We start from the raw sequence: 16,688 nt of genomic DNA on the forward strand, positions 1-16,688 counted from the left end.
CCCTTTTGAAAAATCTGTCACAACAAGGCATTATTTTGTGTATCTCCAGATATTTAATACAAAGCTTACCTTTAATTGGTAGCATGAAGCTTAGATGAGCACCATCATCCTTCAGTATGGCCTGAAGAGAGAAAGTGTCAATATTAGGAGTGTTACTATTATACAGTAAGCTTAAATGTTAAGTAGTCTACATGTAAAATAATGTTGCCCCATAACTGTTCATACAGATTTAATTTGACAAAATAAAATTGATAACATAAAATGTATGTTTCACACCTAAGTTAAAGTTATTTATGTCCACAGAAAATAAACATATTTCATTAGAACGTAAGCATCCAATTCAGAATTGGTTTGTAACCTCGTGTTTTATCTTCTCTAAATGTGCCATTAAATTCCCTTACTGTAATAATGGCAGTGCTACAATGTAGGCAGGCAGCACTGCACTCAGAGCTCCGCCATTTTGTGCACCTCCATGCCAGATAACTCTGAGGCCTGTAGCTGCTCTCCAGCAAGCTAGCTAGGTGGCATAGTTACATACTGCCAAAAAGCATGGTTAGGATGAGAAGATTGTTTATTTCTCAAAGCCATACTTCCATCATCACATATCAAACCGATATCCTTCAATGTTTTGTATTACAAGGTGTGGGTTAGATAGCTAACTAGCTAGCTTGTCTATTGGTTAGCTAGCTAACCTGAAAACATGGTGTCTGGCAGGAGGCGTGTTGCACAATTCGGATAGGGATAGGAATCCTAATACTGTAGAAATTATCCAAAACTATGCCACACACAAATAATGGTAAAATATGTAAAGCAATTGACTCACCGTGTGAAACCTTTGGCCGCAGCGTGCACTCCTGTGTTTGTAGCTTTTTGTGTATGGAAAACAAAACAGTGCATGGCATCCTTTCAAGTCCAGTTAGCTTCACATCGTCACGCGTAGTCACAGAACTTGGCTTGCTGCATTTATTTCCCATATTTCTGAAGCGTTCAAAACGCACACTGAACGCTCTGGCCGAAAAGTAGGGTTGATCCGAGCATTCTGACATAACAACAGTAACAACAGCAGTCAAGCACCCAAGCTAACTGGCTAAAGTTGGCTAGCTTGCTAGCTACTTCCAGACACAAATGAGAGCTCACTCAAACAGCTCACTCTGACCATTTTTCTCGCCCTAGCAGAGCTGGTTAGGCTGTTTTTATGTTATCCTGAGTGTTGGTGACTGCCACTGTGCTGCTGGCATCAATTTATTTATGCTTTATTGCCAATGTTTACTGGCACCGGCCACATTCAATTGGTGTTGAGCGTTTGTAAATTTGTCAGTTATTCTGAAAAAAAAAATCTTCTTTACACTCTCTTTGGATAATTCATTCCGATAATTTTAAAGTTAACAGCAGGTATTTTGCATGTAAGTTTAAGTATTTTGATATCTTCACAAATCTACAAAACAGCCATTTTACATCCTGGCACAAAATGTAATTAGGAAAATCTACAGATTGATTTTCAGAAAAAAAAATATATATATATTCTAAGAGTGCAGTACTTCAACATACAATTAGCACAGTCAGGTGAGAGGCTCTTAAAATGGAGTAGATAGCCAGAGTGAATTTACCAGCTACGTATATCGACAGTTGTCGCAGTGACATCATAAAGATTCTATTGAATAGTTACTTGCATAGTGGCGTCTTTCGTTTAGACATGTAGCTAGCTAGCTAAACAATGTACCATAATCCCAGTACCACAGTACCATAATCCCAATTGATAACGTTCCTACCCTGCATGAATATGCAGGTAGCAAACCAACCAGGTTCAATGTAAGCTAGCTAACATTAGGCTATAACAAGCAACGCAAATGGCTCTGAGATACGAATACTACACAGATCATACACGTAACGTTAGCTAGCCAGCCAGCTAACATTAGCTAGCTAGCTAACAGTACACTTTAACTTGAAATGAAAACTACTTTTTGACTAAATTAGAAAAATGTGTAATATCTGAAAATGTGGCTAGCTACACTATCTTACCCATATACATGGATGGACACTTCTCCCTCTCTGTCACAGATGCCATGGTTGCCCTTAGTTTAACCTTTTCTCAATAGGGGGTGCTGTTTGCACTTTGTAAAAATTTTGTTCCCAAATTAAACTGCCTCGTACTCAATTCTTGCTCGTACAATATGCATATTATTATTACTATTGGATAGAAAACACTCTCTAGTTTCTAAAACCGTTTGAATTATATCTGTGAGTAAAACAGAACTCGAGTTGGAGCAATTTTCCTATGAGGAAGTGAGAAATCTGAAATCTGCAGGCTGTTCTGAGGTCAGTTTATTAATTTGCATGTCTTCTATTGGTTGAGATGCACTGCATACGCCTTCCCCTGGATGTCAGCAAATAGTGAGAATTGGAATGGAGTTGCTAGGCAGATCTGAGGCCTTATAAATGGGCTGGCAACGTGGGGTCCTCTCTTTCCTTCCTTCGCCATGACGCAAGACAGACCTCAGGATGGCGTTCTAGAAAGCTCCCGTTATAGCCCTTAGATATATCCGGCTCTGATTTTATTCGATATAGGTGTTAAAGACATCATAATGTTGTTATTTTAAACCGAGTTATATCAGTTTAATATCAGTATATTGCGATTTTCGGGTATTTATTTGTGCTGCGTTCTAGTGAGTTGGGCACGTCTGGGCCACATGGCTAATGTTTACTGCTAATTCCAAAGTTGAAGGCGACAATCTACAACCGAGCAACGATTCTTTTGGACAAAGGACAACTTGCCCAAGATTCTGATGGGAGCTCATCAAAAAGTAAGAACTATTTATGATGTTAATTCGTTGTTCTGTTGAAAAATGTAAAACTCATATTCCGCCATTAATTTCGGTGCGGTCTCGCTTTAACGCACGCTGTATGTCGTAGTAACGTTAATTTTAAAAATCTAACACAGCGATTGCATTAAGAACTAATGTATCTTTCATTTGCTGTCCAACCTGTATTTTTTAGTCAAGTTTATGATTAGTTACTGATTAGATTAGGTGCCTCTCCCAAGATTTCTCCCGACATATTGTTGGCAGCTTGGCTACTATTCTCATTGTATAACCACGATTTGTGCCGCTAAATATGCACATTTTCGAACAAACTCTATATGTATTGTGTAATATGATGTTATAGGACTGTCATCTGAAGATGTTTGAGAAGGTTAGTGAAAAAATTAATATATTTTGCTGGTTTATTCGTTATCGCTATTGTTGGCTTGAATCAATGCTGTTGTGTGGTTGGCTATTGTAGTAAGCTAATATAATGCTATATTGTGTTTTCGCTGTGAAACACTTAAAAAATCTGAAATATTGGCTGGATTCACAAGATCTTTGTCTTTCATTTGCTGTACGCTGTGTATTTTTCATAAATGTTTTATGATGAGTATTTAGGTGATTCACGTTGGTCTCTGTAGTTATTCTAGTTGCTTTGGTGAGAGTTGTGATGGTGGCTGCAATGGTAAACTATGATTTATACCTGAAATATGCAAATTTTTCTAACAAAACATATGCTATACAATAAATATGTTATCAGACTGTCATCTGATGAAGTTGTTTCTTGGTTAGTGGCTATTTATATCTTTATTTGGTCGAAATTGTGATAGCTACCTATGCAGGGAAAAAAAGTATTTTGCTATCGTGGTTAGCTAATAGATTTACATATTGTGTCTTCCCTGTAAAACATTTTAAAAATCAGAAATGATGGCTGGATTCACAAGATGTGTATCTTTCATCTGGTGTCTTGGACTTGTGATTTAATGATATTTAGATGCTAGTATTTACTTGTGACGCTATGCTAGGCTATGCTAGTCAGCTTTTTTAGTGATGGGGGTGCTCCCGGATCCGGGATTGTGTGCTAGTAGAAGTTAAAAATATAATCTGGAGACAGGTGTTTTATACAACAGCCTTCTGTGTGTTCTCTTTTCGACTTCGTCTGCATATTTGCAATCAAACGGCACATTTCTCCAACTCCTTAGCTATCATACTCTAAATCCACTGATTTCAAAACTCGATCTGCGATAGAAAGGATTACCTACACATACTGACCAGCTCATATTGTAGACAGAAGTGTGCTACACGGCAGACCAATCCAAACTCATCTCTCGGCATGTTCAGACCACTTATTATCTCAGCCAATCATGGCTAGCGGGAAGGTTTCTTATTTTTTCCATGGCTAAACCAACTAGGCTCGTAATTTATTTTCTTTTTCGTATTTACAGATAGCATACAAGTTTGTTATTAAGGCACATGAAAGTTCACATGTTCCAGAAGGGCTTTCTGCCAATAAACGTATTTAGATTTTTTTTTAAAGTAGTGACACGCAACATTTATATTATTTTTTATTTAACTAGACAAGTCAGTTAAGAACAAAATCTTATTTACAATGACGGCCTACCCCAGCGAAAGCTGGGCCAATTGTGCGCCAGGGGGTCTGTAGTGATGCCTCTAGCACTGAGACGCAGTGCCTTAGACCACTGCGCCACTCGGGAGCCCAACAGATGCCTAGTTTTCTGAAACGAGTCACATATTGTCACCCATCAGACTATTCTTAATTTCATGGTTGTCTTTACATATACTAAATAATATATGTGTGAAATTAGGTTTTGGAACATGGGCATGGGGGAAAAAATGCACTTAAATAGCATCTCTGCACTTAAATATCAAATGGAGGACGCTTTTCCCATGGTTCATTTCCATGCCAGCCAGGTAGGCTACACTCCTGTTGTAAAGCTAAGCAATGTCCTTAATATTAAGAAAGATGATAAATAAATATAGTAGGCCTAGCCTATATAAAATTGATGGATCCACCTTTTTTTAAGAGGCCATCAAAACTCTGTTTTCTTACGCAATTGCATAGCCCATAGAAATGTAGCACACCATGAGCTCATGGGCTCTCATGAAGTGTTTGATTAGATTTTCGTTCACATTTGCATTGGTGTCAGAGTGATTAGAGGGACAATAGAGTGCTGAGTACCAGGCAGTTAGCAAGTTTGGTAGGCTACTAATGACCATCAGCAGACCGTGACTAAATGGTCACGTGGATTTGGACTGCCATCATGACTCGTGATCGCCGGTGTTGCGGTAATACAGTCACCTTAATAGCCCTAGTGTGTGTGTGTGTGACAAGCTATGCAACAGTTACAGCTCTATGTACCTCAGTGTATAAAAAGGCATTTCAGAAAGGATGGAGGAGGAGGAGGGTGGAGTAAAGGAAGAGAGGGAGAAGGGTTGAAGAGGAGTGAGGGGAGGGGGAGGAAGAGAGGAAGAACAGTGGAAAAGGAGAGAAGGTAGAGGAAGGGCAGAGGGAAGTCTTAAACTAGATCTCATATTACACTTCAAGTGTCATATAAATAACACAGAGACAGAAATCTGAGAGTCTGCACAAACTCACTCCCTGTCACTCATACACAAACAAACACAAACACACCCAGGGGTGTCGTGCTGCCTGAGCGCGACACTTAAAAATGTGAGAATACACGATGCTGTTAAAACTATTTCTAGTCAATTTTAAATTAATTATATTTCATTACCACAAAAATTCCTTGAAAAACGATGGAATGAAAAAACAAATAGGTATAGCAGCCAAGAGGTAAATGCTGGTTTCTTCTCCTGTCTTCTCTCTGGTGGTGGCAAGCCTCCTTTGATAAATTAGAACTCAATGATATGTGACCACTTGGTTAAGGTGACACCGTTCCTACCAAGGACACCCAAACCAGAGTGGCCACCGCAAAGCCCAAGGAACTTGACTCCTGCTGTAGCCCTGCTTGGGATATTTAGCTGGATATTGGGTAGGACACAAGGCCCGTTCTACTTTGGTATGTCAGGGTGGGAAATTGGACATGTGAATTGGAGGTAAAAATGCATTTTAGGTGATATTTTATTGAGATGCATGAATACAACACACCAACATCTTGATTTTAAAGCTGTTTTAAAACAAATTTCCTGCAATTCTGCATCGTAGGATGATGATTTATGTTCAGTAGACCTATTTGGCCAATTTATTTGAACTGATAGTTCACCTCTGTTTTTCTTAAATATGCAATCGGGTATATTGCGAACGTGTTGAAGATAATCAAATCAAAGTTTATTTATGATACACCGTAGTACAGCTACACAATACAATGAAATGCATAATCGCAAATAAAGCTCTCCTCGCAAACAGTGCAATGAGATCAAACTATATGTAAGCTAAATGTATTTGTATTTACAATGCATTCGGAAAATATTTACGTCCCTTCTTCAACATTTTGTTACGCGACACCCTTATTCTAAAATTGATTCAAACAAATTTTCCATCATCGATCTACACAAAATACGCTCAAATGACCAAGCAAAAACAGGTTTTTAGAAATGTTTGCAAATGTATTAAAAATGTAAAACTGAAATTCGACATTTACATAAGTTTTCGGACCCTTTACTCAGTACTTTGTTGAAGCACCTTTTGCAGCGATTACAGCCTCCAGTCTTCTTGGGTATGACGCTACAAGCTTGGCACACCTGCATTTGGTTGAGTTTCTTCCATTATTCTCTGCAGATCCTCTCAAGCTCTGTCAGGTTGGATGGGAAGTGCACAGCTATTTTCAGTTCTCTCCAGAGAAGTTAGATCGGATTCAAGTCCGGGCTCTGGCTGGGCCACTCAAGGACATTCAGAGACTTGTCCCGAAGCCACTCCTGCGTTGTCTTGGCTGTGTGCTTAGAGTCGTTGTCCTGTCGGAAGGTGAGTCTTCGAGCGCTCTGGAGCAGGTTTTCATCAAGGATCTCTCTGTACTTTGCTCCGTTCATCTTTCCCTCGATCCTGACTAGTTTCCCAGTCCCTACAGCTGAAAAACATCCCCAAAGCATGATGCTGCCACCAACATGATTCACCGTAGGTATGGTGCCAGGTTTCCTCCAGACATGACACTTGGCATTCAGGCCAAAGAGTTCAATATTGGTTTCATCAGACCACAGAATATTGTTTCTCATGGTCTGAGAGTCCTTTAGGTGCCTTTTGATAAACTCCAAGTTGGCTGTCATGTGCCTTTTAGTGAGAAGTGGCTTCCGTCTGGCAACTCTACTATAAAGTCCTGATTGGTGGAGTGCTGCAGAGATGGTTGTCCTTCTGGAAGGTTCTCCCATCTCCACAGAGGAACTCTGGAGCTCTTTCAGAGTGACCATCGGGTTCTTGGTCACTTCCCTGACCAAGGCCCTTCTACCCCAATTGTGGCCAAGTGGCCAGCTCTAGGAAGAGTCTTGGTGGTTCCATTCTTCCATTTCAGAATGATAGAGTCCACTGTGTTCTTGGGGACCTTCTGCAGAAATGTTTTGGTACCCTTCCCCAGATCTCTACCTCAACACAACGCTGTCTCGGAGCTCTACTGACAATTTCTTCGACCTCATGGCTCGGTTTTTGCTCTGACATGCACTGTCAACTGTGGGACCTTACATAGACAGGTGTGTCTGCCTTTCCAAATCATGTCCAGTCAATTGAATTTTCCACAAGTGGACTCCAATCAAGTTGTAGAAACATCTCAAGGAAGTTCAATGGAAACAGGACGCATCTGAGCTCAATTTCTAGTCTCATAGCAAAGGTTCTGAATACTTCTGTGAATAAGGTATTTCTGTTTTGTTTTATTTTTAATACATTTGCAAAAAATCTATTAAAAACTGTTTTTGCTTTGTTACTATGGAGTATTGTGTGTAGATTGATGAGGAAATGTTTTTAGTTAATCAATTTTAGAATAAGGCTGTAACATAACAAAATGTGGAAAAGGGGAAGGGGTCTGAATACTTTCCGAAAGCACTGTATATTAGCATGCACTGTATATTAGCATGCACTGTATATTAGCCTACCAATAGCTATACCATGTAGTCATAGGCCTTTAGGCTATTCTGCAAATTAGTGTTTGTTTTTTCCTGAACAGGCCAAATGGCAGAGATAACATTCAGCTATCCTTCAGCACCACAAGTTGCTTCAACTTCTTTAACATCATTGCACGATCCTGGTGCTCCAATCGTTTAAAATAAAACTCATCACGATCTGTTGCCTACACCTAATAGTGCTATTCATCACTTATATTTAGTATTACAAATATAAGATTATCACTTCTTACAATGGTGCTCATTTAGTCAAGTTAAATCAAAGCTGAATCAATGTCTGGCAAGATCACACAATGATGAATTAGGATTTTACATAACAGAACCCAAATATAATAGCATAGTAGTTCTATAACTTTACTGCTACACCAAAAAACACCTCCTCATTTCTAATGAGACTGTAGGATGGTTAGCTGAAGCTGAATAGTCCCCTTAAAAAAAAAAAAATGCACCAAAACTCAACAGATCGCGCAACTAGGTAGGATATAGACCTATGGTAGGTATTACTGCACTGTTGGAGCTAGGAACATAAGCATTTCACTACACCTGCGATAACATCTGCTATATATGTGCATGGGACCAATACAATTTGATTTGATTTTGATTTGATTGAAACAAAATACAAGAAAGGCTAATAGCACCATCTGCTCTAATTCATCTCACGAAACAGTAATTCAAGAAGATGGAAATGCATAGGCTATTCCCATGAAACTGACTGAGATCAATCAAATGATTGGCATGCAGATGCAATTTCACCGTTAAATAGTGAATATTTCTCATTCACAATTGACAATGATGATGGCCTATTTTTATATTAAGTATGCATAGGTTGAGGTAAAAAAAAAATATATATATATATATAAAAATATAACATTTTATTGAGACATTATGTGTGGGCATAGGCAGACGTTGAAATTGGAGGATGCATTTCACGCATAATGATAGGATATTCAATAATGATAGGATATTCATATAGGCTACATCTTTCGGGAACAAACTCTGATCGAGGAAATTGCGCTCTCTCACTTGCGCTCCCGTCTGCATAAACACTCACACTCTCCCTCTCTCACACACACACGCAAACACGCACTCACACAAACAAACCCACACAACACACTGCTATCAAGTGTCCAGTCAGCACTCCAACACAGTGCTGCGTCCTGTAGCCATCTCTTTTAAAAGCTACTCAAGTAGATCCTCTTTCGGAAGAGACAATTTAATGTAGTAGGCCACCAGAGTCAGGAACTGTGTCCCAAATGGCACCCTATTCCCTATATAGTGCACTACTTTGGGCCATTTGGGCCCTGGTCAAAAGGAGTGCACTATAAAGGGAATAGGGTGACCGAAAGAAGGCTGCTTCGCACAGGGAACACTCACAGAAGGGCACTTCTGTGAGTGTTATGGTAAGACAGAGGGGCCTCTTCAAAGGAAACAATAAGAACATACGGAGAGAGAGAGAGAGAGAGAGAGAGAGGTCAAGAGTAGACGAGCTCCTGAATGTTTCAGCATGTTTTCACAAAAAGATAGATTTAGAGTTAGATAAACTTGGATTTTTCCACAAGAACAGGATACTACCTTCCACAACATGACCTTCACTGAAAAATCTAAACTCCAAACCTACAACCTGATTTTGGACAAAATGACCTGGAAGGCTTCCTGCTACGAAAGATTCGTATTCCCAAGGACTATACAGCAAATTCAATGGCAAACCAACGACCAGAAAAAGAATCACAACAGAAACCTGAAAAAAACATCCAACCTGGAACTGAGTGAGTAATGTTTAGTCTGAAGCTACTTTTAAAGCCACGAAGGAAAATACATAATAATAATATATTTGACTTTATAAGGACTGAATGCTAAGTTAAGACTACCAAGCTTGCTAAGACAGAACAGATCCAGATAGGAACTTCAATTAGCACGGAGGTGTGAAGTGAGAGGTGTCAAAGCCCTTGAGCCCAACAAGGACAGGAGAGTTCCACAGCCTCCCCCACCCAAATGCAGAGGACTTTGAGGCCCCTGCTCACTGGCCCCCCTCTGTGCAGAGGTCATTACAATGCAGTACCCCTTGGATGTAAAAAATTAGAAGGTATGGAAAGAGTACAAAAGAAGCTCCTTATGGACAACACATAGACATGTTTTGCTGACTGCTACAAAAATGGGAGCGTAAGCAACTTAATCTTCCGCACAGACCATCCCCTGGTATGGCACAGTTACATATTAACACACTACCCATTGATTAACAGAAAAAAAAAGAATTTGGTAAGTTTCATGTTATATAATAAGTGTTAGCCTATGTTCCTCCTCATTAGTATAGCTGGAGATCAGAACTCGAAAGAGAAAGTACTTGGTTGGAAACTCAGGATACTAGACAACAAGAACTCAGAGTCTGCCAATGTCAACCTGTACAAGTCTGGAACAGTATTGGTACTGGGCAACTCCAAACAGTTTCAGCTGGACTTTCCCAAAATTGAAGACTAGAGAAGCTCTCTCTTGAGAAAGATTTCCCCACCCCAAGCGAGTCAGACCAGACCTCTTCATTAAACAACCCCACAGACGAACATCCCCAAGCGGAAAAAACCTCCCAGCACAGAGCACTACTCCCTCACTGAAATGAAGCAACATCTCAAGACATTAGTCAGGATGTTAAAGCTTGATCGCAAATGAGTCTTCCAAATGGACAATGACCCCAAGCATACTTCCAAAGTTGTGGCAAAATGGCTGACGGACAACAAAGTCAAGGTATTGGAGTGGCCATCACAACGCCCTGACCTCAATCCTATAGAACATTTGTGGGCAGAACTGAAAGTGTGTGCGAGCAAGGAGGACTACAAAATTGACTACAAAAGTTATACCAGTTCTGTCAGGAGGAATGGGCTAAAATTCACCCAACTTATTGTGGGAAGCTTGTTAGTCTCCACCCGGCACAGCCAGAAGAGGACTGGCCACCCCTCATAGCTTGGTTCCTCTCTAGGTTTCTTCCTAGGTTCTGGCCTTTCTAGGGAGTTTTTCCTAGCCACTGTGCTTCTACACCTGCATTGCTTGCTGTTTGGGGTTTTAGGCTGGGTTTCTGTACAGCACTTTGAGATATCAGCTGATGTAAGAAGGGCTTTATAAATAAATTTGATTTGTGGAAGGCTACCTGAGACTTTTAACCCAAGTTAAACAATTTAAAGGCAATGCTACCAAATACTATTTGAGTGTATGTAAACATCTGACCCACTGGGAATGTGATGACAGAAATAAAAGCTGAAATAAATAGTTATCTCTACCATCTCTCTACCATTATTCTGACATTTCACATTCTCAAAATAAAGTGGTGATCCTAACTGACCTAAAACAGGTAATTTGTACTAGGATTAAATGTCAGGAATTGTGAAAAACTGAGTTTAAATGTCTTTGGCTAAGGTGTATGTAAAATTCCGACTTCAACTGTGTGTGTATATATTGTTATATATAGATATATAAGGGAGGCAGGCAAATACACTTCACTGAGCTGTGTAAAGACAGATTTACAGGGGTGAGACAATTAATCGTAATTTATCTTCATGTTCTTTTGTTGTTTGCAGGTATACTATCCTTCTGATTGATTGATTGAAGGCATGTCATCCAGCGAAGGCAGCAGCGCAGTCATCAACTACATGCACCATTTCTTCACCAACTACGGAGTTGGGGAAACACGTGTGGACCTGAAATGTGATCACTGCAGTGTCCAAAACAATAACAAGTTTGTGCTCTGGTACTGTGCCTGGCGGACCATGCACAAGCTCCACCACAGTCTGGACCTTCACTTCCTGATCACAGGCCACACCAAGTTTGCCACCGATCTGTGCTTCGTCCTCATCAAGCAGCCCTTCAGAAAGACCAGAGTGAACACTTTGTCTGAGATTGCTGGTGTGGTGAAGGACAGCACTGTGACAGGGGTCAACATCCCACCGCTGGTTGGACTGGAGGATGGAACGGTGCTGGTGGAAAGCTATGGCTGGCAACAACACCTAACTCCGTATTTCCGGCCGCTGCCACAGATCAAGCAGTACCAGCACTTCAGGTGAATGTAATTTTCATTGTATGAGGTTATTCTTCTTATCTAAACTCGGGAGGGGAATTGATATTGTGCAAGGTTGTAATGTACTCTACATTTTTTTTGTTATTGCTTGTTTTACAGCTTTGATGCTCTGGAGCCTGGTGTTGTTGTCACCAAGGAGTGTTCAGACTGTCGGGATCAGGTTTCAGCTGCTGCGCAATGCTGACATCCTTCCTCCCATAGATGGTCTGCCTGTACAAGCACCACCTGGACTGGACACAGCTAGACAAACTTATGTTTTTGAGAAGATCAGGGAGTTTTGCGACAGAGGCTATGGACATCACATGCCTTGCACCAAAGTCAAGGGCAGGACAGAAACAGGCTCTCCGAATATAGATTCCCTTGTTCATGCGTGGTTAGGACGGACCAGTCAGTGGTGTAAAGTACTTCAGTAAAAATACTTTAAAGTACTACTTAGGTATTTTTTGGGGGGTATCTCTACATAACTTTTACTTCACTACATCCTGAAAAAAAACAATGTACTTTTTACTCCATACATTTTCCCTAACACCCAAAATGTTTTACTAAAATTGGTTTGTCTGATTTAATATAACGAATTTGAAACTTAAGTACATTTTAGCAATTTCATTTACTTTTGATACTTAAGTATTTTTAAAACCAAATACTTTTAGATTTTTACTGAAGTAGTATTTTACTGGGTGACTTTTACTTTTACTTGAGTCATTTTCTATTAAGGTATCTTTACTTTTACTCAAGTATGACAATTTAGTACTTCTTCCACCACTGGATGTGGCTGGGGGTTATAACATTTATTTCACATGACCCATCAATTTAGACAAGTGTGTCTGGGTAAGCGTTATCTAATATTTATGAAATATTTTTATCTGGACACTTTGTTTACCTGGATTTTTTCCGTTTTGTAGGCTACTACTTTTACCACTTTTAGTATTAATCTTTACTACACTACTCACTGTTTAGCACATGACCTCACATGTGAATGTCACGTTCTGACCATAGTTCTTTTGTATTTTCTTTGTTTTAGTGTTGGTCAGGACGTGATCTGAGTGGGCATTCTATGTTGTGTGTCTAGTTTTCCTGTTTCTGTGTTTGGCCTGATATGGTTCTCAATCAGAGGCAGGTGTTAGTCGTTTGTCTCTGATTGGGAGCCATATTTAGGTAGCCTGTTTTGTGTTGGGGTTTGTGGGTGGTTGTCTTCAGTCTTTGTGTGTCTGCACCAGATAGAACTGTTTCGGTTTTCACGTTTGTTTGTTTTGTATTTTGGAAGTGTTCAGTTTATTGTCTTTTTATTAAACATGATGAACACTAATCACGCTGCGCTATGGTCCTCTCCTTCTTCCACAGAAGAAAGCCGTTACAGTGAATCCTTAAAGAGATGGGTGGGGCTGGCTTAAGAGGGTGTGAACAATGCTGAATGGGAGTAGACAAAGGAGAGCTCTCCAGTAGGTACCAAAACATTCAAAGGCCCTTTTCTCAAAAGTGAGTTTTTCAAATTTATCAACTTTCAAAGCAGAATTACTCTCCCATTATTCCTCAAACATGCAGTGTATGATATACCAATTTGTAGCTCTGAGTTAACCAATGTAAAAAAAAAAATATTCAAATGTTGCTACATAAGACCAATTTGAGCCGGTCAGTCACAAATGCAAAGTCTTCTCATGCTTTGTTGATTTCAAAAAAGCTTTAGACTCAATTTGTCATGAGGGTCTGCTATACAAATTGATGGAATGTTGTGTTTTGGGAAAACATCCGACATTATAAAATGTATGTACACAAACAAGTGTGTGGTTAAAATGGGCAAAAAACACACCCGTTTTTTTCCACAGGGCCGTGGGGAGAGACATGGATGCAGCTGAAGCCCCACCGTCCTCAACATATATCTACTAATTGGCGATGGCACTACAACAGTCTGCAGCACTCGGCCTCACTCTTCTATAATCTCAAATCAAATGTCTACTGTTTGCTGATGATCTGGTGCTTTGGTCCCCAATCAAGGAGGGCGTACAGCAGCATCTAGATCTCTGCAGAGTTTCTGTCAGACCTGGGCCCTGACAGTAAATCTCAGTGAGACAAAAATAATGGTTTTCCGAAAAAGGACCAGTTGGCAGGACCACAAACACAAATTCCATCTAGACACCGGTGCCCTAGAGCACACAAAAAACTATACATACTTCGGCCTAAACATCAGCGCCACAGGTAACTTCCACAAACCTGTGAACGATCTGAGAGGCAAGAAGGGCCTTCTACTCCATTAAAAGGAACATAAAAGTTGACATACAAATTAGGATCTGGCTAAAAATACTGCATGCAGAATTCTGTAAAAATGTTTTCCGTATACAACGTAAAACACCAATTAATGCATTCAGAGGAGAATTAGGCTGATCCCCGAGAATGATCAAAATCCAGAAAAGAGCCGTTAAATTCTACAACCACCTAAAAGGAAGCGATTCCCAAACCTTCCATTACAAAGCCATCACATACAGAGATATGAACCTGGAGAAGAGTACCCTAAGCAAGCTGGTCCTGGCGCTCTGTTCACAAACACAAACAGGCCCCGCTGAGACCCAGGACGGCAACACAATTAGACACAACCAAATCACGAGAAAACAAAAATATAATTACTTGACAAACTGGAAAGAATTAACAAATAAAACTGAGCAAACTAGAATTCTATTTCACCCTAAACAGAGAGTACACAGTGGCAGAATACCTGACCACTGTGACTGATCCAAAATTAAGGAAAGCTTTGACTATGTACAAACTCAGAAAAGGACAACCATTGAAGAACAAACACCATTGTAAATACAACCCATATTTATGTTTATTTATTTTACATTTGTACCTTAATTGCACATTGTTACAACACTGTATATAGACATAATATGACATTTGAAATGTCTTTATTCTTTCGGAACTTTTGTGAGTGTAATTTGTATTGTTCATTTTGTATTGTTGATTTCATTTTTGTTTATCTATTTCACTTGCTTTGTTTAATATAAACATATGATTCCCAATCCAATAAAGCCCCTTAAATTGAAATGTAATTGAATTGAGATGCTCATTGTCCTGATTAGCTATGTTTGGTGTTGTTATTGTTGGGGCTGTCATTGTTGACAGCTTAGACTTCCAAGTTCACTCTGCATGGCCTGCATCAGATGCAACAAATTGTTGGTGAAAACTATGCTGCTTTTCCACTTTTCTGTGTATCGCTCTGTGTGCGTGTGTGCATGTGTCCATGTGTGTGTTGTCACAGGTACTTACTGCACAGACTTTGAGGACTGGGACCTGAACTTGCTGAATTCCCCTGGAGCCGTCCACTCAGTCCCCAGCTGTAACACACAGGAGAGAAAGATTAGAAGAGTGTGAGAGAGGGCGAGGAAAGAAAGGCAGAAGAAAGATAGAGGGAGAGAGAGAGAGATGAGGGAAGGAAAGAGAGATAGAGGTAGAGCGAGGGAGAGGAAAGAGAGGTAGACAAAAAATAAAGAAGAAAACGATCGAGCAAGCATAAAAACATGAACATAATATACTTGGTTGTACATTGAGTATACAAAGCATTAAGAACCACTCCTCTTTCCATGACATAGACTGACCAGGTGAATCCAGGTAAAAGCCATAAACCTTTTTTGATGTCACTTGTTAAATCCACTTCAATCAGTGGTTCCTCCTTTAAACCTTTTCTCAATAGGGGGGCGCAGTTTTCACTTTGTAAAAAATCGTTCCCAAATTAAACTGCCTCGTACTCAATTCTTGCTCGTACAATATGCATATTATTATTACTATTGGATAGAAAACACTCTCTAGTTTCTAAAACCGTTTGAATTATATCTGTGAGTAAAACAGAACTAATTTTGCAGCAAACTGCCTGTCAGGAACGGAAAAATCTGAAATCGGGGGCTCTGTTCCAGGGCCATCCTATTAATTTGCATGAAATCTATGGGTCTACATGCACTGCATACGCCTTCCACTAGATGTCAATAGACAGTGAGAAGTGGAATGGGGTGTATAGCTTTATCTGAGGCCGAATAAGACCTCTTGGAATGACGAGACCAGTCTTTTCACCGTTCAGCTTGGCGCGAGAAGGACCTCTGGATTGCGTTCTAAAAAGCTTTCGTTATAGACGTTAGATATCTCCGGCTCTGATTTTATTTGATATATGTGTTAAAAACATCATAAACTAGTTATTTTAAACCGATTTATATCAGTTTATATCAGTTTATTGCGATTTTCGGTATTTCCTTTGTCTTGCGTTATGGTGCGTTGGACACTCCTGCGCCACATGGCTAGCTTTTGTTGCTAATTCGAGAGATGAAGACGACATTCTACAACCGAACAACGATTATTCTGGACAAAGGACACCTTGTACAAGATTCTGATGGAAGCTCATCAAATAGTAGGAACCATTTATGATGTTATTTCGTATTTCTGTCGAAAATGTTTAGACGTATTTTCCGCCCTTATTTTGGGCGCTGTCTCGCTATAACGTAAGCTGTATGTCGTACTAAAGTTATTTAAAAAAATCTAACACAACGATTGCATTAAGAACTAGTGTATCTTTCATTTGCTGTCCAACCTGTATTTTTTAGTAAAGTTTATGATTAGTTATTTGATTAGATTAGGTGCCTCTCCAAGATTTCTCCGGACAATATTTCTGCATTTTGACAACGTATTCACATTGTAAAACCACGATTTGTGCCGCTAAATATGCAAATTTTCGAACAAACCATATATGTATTGTGTAATATGAT

General features: G+C 39.7%; 1 protein-coding gene across 1 annotated transcript in view; it reads right to left on the reverse strand.

The window, feature by feature from the left end:
* Nucleotides 1–16,688, reverse strand: part of b4galnt4a (beta-1,4-N-acetyl-galactosaminyl transferase 4a) — a 188,217-nt gene that overhangs the window by 104,093 nt on the left and 67,436 nt on the right. Inside the window, exon 5 of the mRNA XM_039017968.1 lies at nt 15,205–15,272. Coding sequence (XP_038873896.1) covers nt 15,205–15,272 — 68 coding nt within the window. The remainder of the gene's footprint in view (nt 1–15,204; nt 15,273–16,688) is intronic.

This window comes from Salvelinus namaycush, chromosome 21, assembly GCF_016432855.1.
Source record: "Salvelinus namaycush isolate Seneca chromosome 21, SaNama_1.0, whole genome shotgun sequence".
NCBI lineage: Eukaryota > Metazoa > Chordata > Actinopteri > Salmoniformes > Salmonidae > Salvelinus > Salvelinus namaycush.